The following is a 3379-nucleotide window of genomic DNA, read 5'->3' on the forward strand; positions in this document are numbered from 1 at the left end:
CCCCCCCCCCCCCACTCACCCATACCGCCCTGTTATTAGTTCACACTTCTCGAGTTTTTCGTACTTCACCTTCGTTTCTTCTGTTCTTCTTTCACACTGTACGTTTCGAACTCTTCCACGTATATATTGTTGTTTATTGAAAGATTTCATTATTGACACGTTATTTCACTGATGTTTGCCGCTAGAAAATCGAGTAGGATTTTTTGTATCCATATTTTATTCTGGTCGATTGCTGCGTCCAAATTTCCGTTTCGCTAATTCTGCTAACGTTATTGTCTCCGCCCCACCCCACCTTTTCGAATACGGAAAGTGTTCAGCACAGCTGAACAACTCCAGCCAGCATACCGCAGAATATCCCGTACGGTACGCGAGACATTTGCGTACGATATTTCGCGTGTAGGCACCTCTGATTTTGCACTGCAAAGTGCATTTTACTATTCTGTGAGTGTGCCGGTGATTACCTAACCAACCATTGAGGATCAAACGAGACTAACCAAGTGCATCTGACTTTGTGAGTGGAGTAATCGACGCTTGTTCAGAATACATCTCTAGGCTGAGGCTGACAAGTGTTTCGCAATATTCCAACATTGCTTTCCTGAATATCATTCTGCTACGGTTCACGAACCAATTCAGAAAGGTGGTGTCGACCCAACAAGCATTACGTCATTATGCTTGCACATCAGGGTGAGCAACAGTTCGCAGTCCCTGTAAAAGCCAAGACTAAAGTTGTAGTTAGCGACCGTACAAGAATCTCCTACGAATTGTCTGGTGTTGAGTTGGGAAGTGGGAAATATGGGAAAGTTCAGAAGGCGATGAATAAGCTGACTGGAATGGCTGTCGCCATGAAGATCAACGACCCAATTCGGGTCCCAGCGGACGTGCGCGAGTGGGAGGTAAAAGTGCTCTTGCGGCTGCGAGCTAGTGGCGGCAATCGGAGCGTCGTGACTATGCTTGACGTAGTGCATTCCAGTGATCTGAACAGTCATCGTATTGTTATGCCACTTCTAGGCATGACACTGAGCCGTCTACTAACGCGGGACATCAACATTGCCCGTGTGGATGTACACCCGATGGAGGCCAAATTGGAGATTACACGACAACTGTTCGATGGTCTGAAGTACATCCATTGGATCAAGATTGCTCATAATGACATCACAATGCAAAACATCATGCTGGACTTTGAGCATGGCAGCGTCCGATTCATAGATTTCGGCAGCTCGTCGGACACGAGCTCCGAGACGAACATGAAGACGAATGTTACCCAGACGCTTATGGATGTGTATGATTTGACACGCAAGATTATCATTCCTTTCTGGACGGTGACGTACTTCGGTGCCACAGAAGACCGGGCAATCAAAGCACTCAGCTCCCGAGTCGAACATCACGAACACCTAGAGAAGGCTAAAAGTCTCTTATTCATGGTCCAGTCGGTTGAGATGAAGGCTCTTCTCAATGAGAATCTCAACTTCTATGATGATCTAAGTGCCGGTGAGAAGGCAGCGATCGCCGAGCTGGCCAGACTTAACTTTTCTCTGACTAATGTGACGAAGCGTTCCGTTGATTTCCCCGCTGACCTTCACAATATATTGCAAGAGGGTTTGCTATTGGCCCCCGCAGCAAACATCAGCTCCCGCAGGATTTCTGCTAAACTCGAAGAACTGATAAGCAACGAAGACGCTATAGCCGGCCAACGGTTCATTCGAGACTTAGCAGGAACTGAAGAGGCTTACATGGGTGAATAGCACTAAAAACAGACGACTTACAGGCCTGGGGAACAACCAACCCCCCCTGCCCTGGTATCAACCCTGTTCTAGACGATCCACAGGCTTGTAGAGTAACCAACCTGATATCATTGCCCATATTCTCATTGCTGCAGACACCCTCTCTCATATCTCTTGGAATATTGTTCGTTTTCGTCAAGTGTTTCATTTCTGTGATGTCTATGCATTACGAGTGTTAGGATCACTGAATCTAACACGAGTGTAATTGATGAGTTCTTGATTTAAAGTTTTTTTTGGTTTGGGTTTGAAATCCTTTATTGTACACATGCGTTTTTCTGATTTCTTCTCCAGTGTATGATTTATTGCATTTTAAACCATCGTGTTAATTTGCCCGCTAAAGAGGCCTATAAGTATAAACGTCTTAAAACCCGAGGTAACGATTCAAGAGGGGTCAAACCCAGGATGTAGAATCAAGCTGGGTAAAACCCAACATAGCCTTGGAGTGTTGTTCGTTTTTGTCCAGTGCTTCATTTCCGCTATGGTCTCTGTATTACGAGTGAAAACGTCTTAAAACACAAAATAGCGAATCAAGAGGGGTAAAACCCAACATAGCGAATCAAGCTGGGTAAAACTCAACATAGCCCTCGAATATTGTTCGTTTTGTCAAGTGCTTCTTTTTTGTCAAGTGCTTCTTTTCAGTGTTGGTCTACAATGTGTGTATTACGAGGGTAAAGATCGTAAAACCCAAGATAGCTTTCCGTGAAGCATGTAGGGGACATTTTAGCTCGGGTTAAGTAATCTTTGCGACGGTGTTGCCGCCGCCTCAATGTCATTTACTAGTACTACCGGTGTTTTTCTACCATGTGCAAAATTAACAAGGCGAACACATTGCATGGAGTGCAGTTCCGTACTTTTTTTGTCTCGGGAGGCGATTCGTATCCGGGGGAAATCATTATTAGGGAGGTTAAGTCTCACGTAATCTGTGGGTACTTTACGTGAGTGTAGCACGTGATACGCAGTGACCCACGTACAAACGTTGCCTGATTCACGATAATTATACCGTGTACGGAGGCTCACCCACATTCCGTAAGAACGTGCGTGAAAATCAGAATGGAGTGCATTTTGCAAGCTGTGAGGGTGCTAAGCTGAAGAAGTTTCCGCAGCGCGAAATGAAAATATTCGATGAGCTTATAGGCTTCGTTTTTGACCAAGTTTGGGGCTTCCACTCCATGCTTTTGTTTGTTCTGGGTGACTAAAAACAACATTCTGAACGTGGGTCAACTGCAGGAAATTTACGTGTGTCATCCACGTTTCTGTATCCGTTACGTGGGACTAAACCTCCCTAGGTCAACACACTGTGATCTCGCTCCATATTAGGGACGCTTAGTAAGGTTCGAACGGAAGTTGGAGACTGGGTTTGAGAGAAGTACCAAGGCTCGAAACTTCGAAAACTTGAACGCGAATTTTGCAAAAGTTGCTTTCGCTTTCCTCAAGACGCACTTGATGGCGGGGAGTAGTGAATGTACAGCTCCATGCTTGATACGCCAACCACATCCGCACATCACCCCTACTCCCCTTTGTCTTGCTGTCCAGTGTCTGCTGTCCAGTGTCATTTCAGTTGTCCTCTTCCCCTGATTATTAGTAGGGCTGTTTTTGCT

General features: G+C 45.5%; 1 protein-coding gene across 1 annotated transcript; it reads left to right on the forward strand.

Annotated features, from left to right (window-relative positions):
* The first annotated feature begins 668 nt into the window (after positions 1–668).
* LOC135820284 (uncharacterized) lies at positions 669–1742 on the forward strand. Its single transcript, XM_065333601.1, has one exon. It carries the CDS (start codon positions 669–671, stop codon positions 1740–1742), a length of 1074 nt encoding a protein of 357 aa, XP_065189673.1.
* The last annotated feature ends 1637 nt before the right edge of the window (positions 1743–3379 follow it).

The sequence above is a fragment of the Sycon ciliatum genome, chromosome 6 (assembly GCF_964019385.1).
Source record: "Sycon ciliatum chromosome 6, ocSycCili1.1, whole genome shotgun sequence".
NCBI lineage: Eukaryota > Metazoa > Porifera > Calcarea > Leucosolenida > Sycettidae > Sycon > Sycon ciliatum.

Bases quoted from the DNA above. Each gene is read 5' to 3' on its own strand.
- LOC135820284 (XM_065333601.1), top strand. From the start codon at position 669: ATGCTTGCACATCAGGGTGAGCAACAGTTCGCAGTCCCTGTAAAAGCC.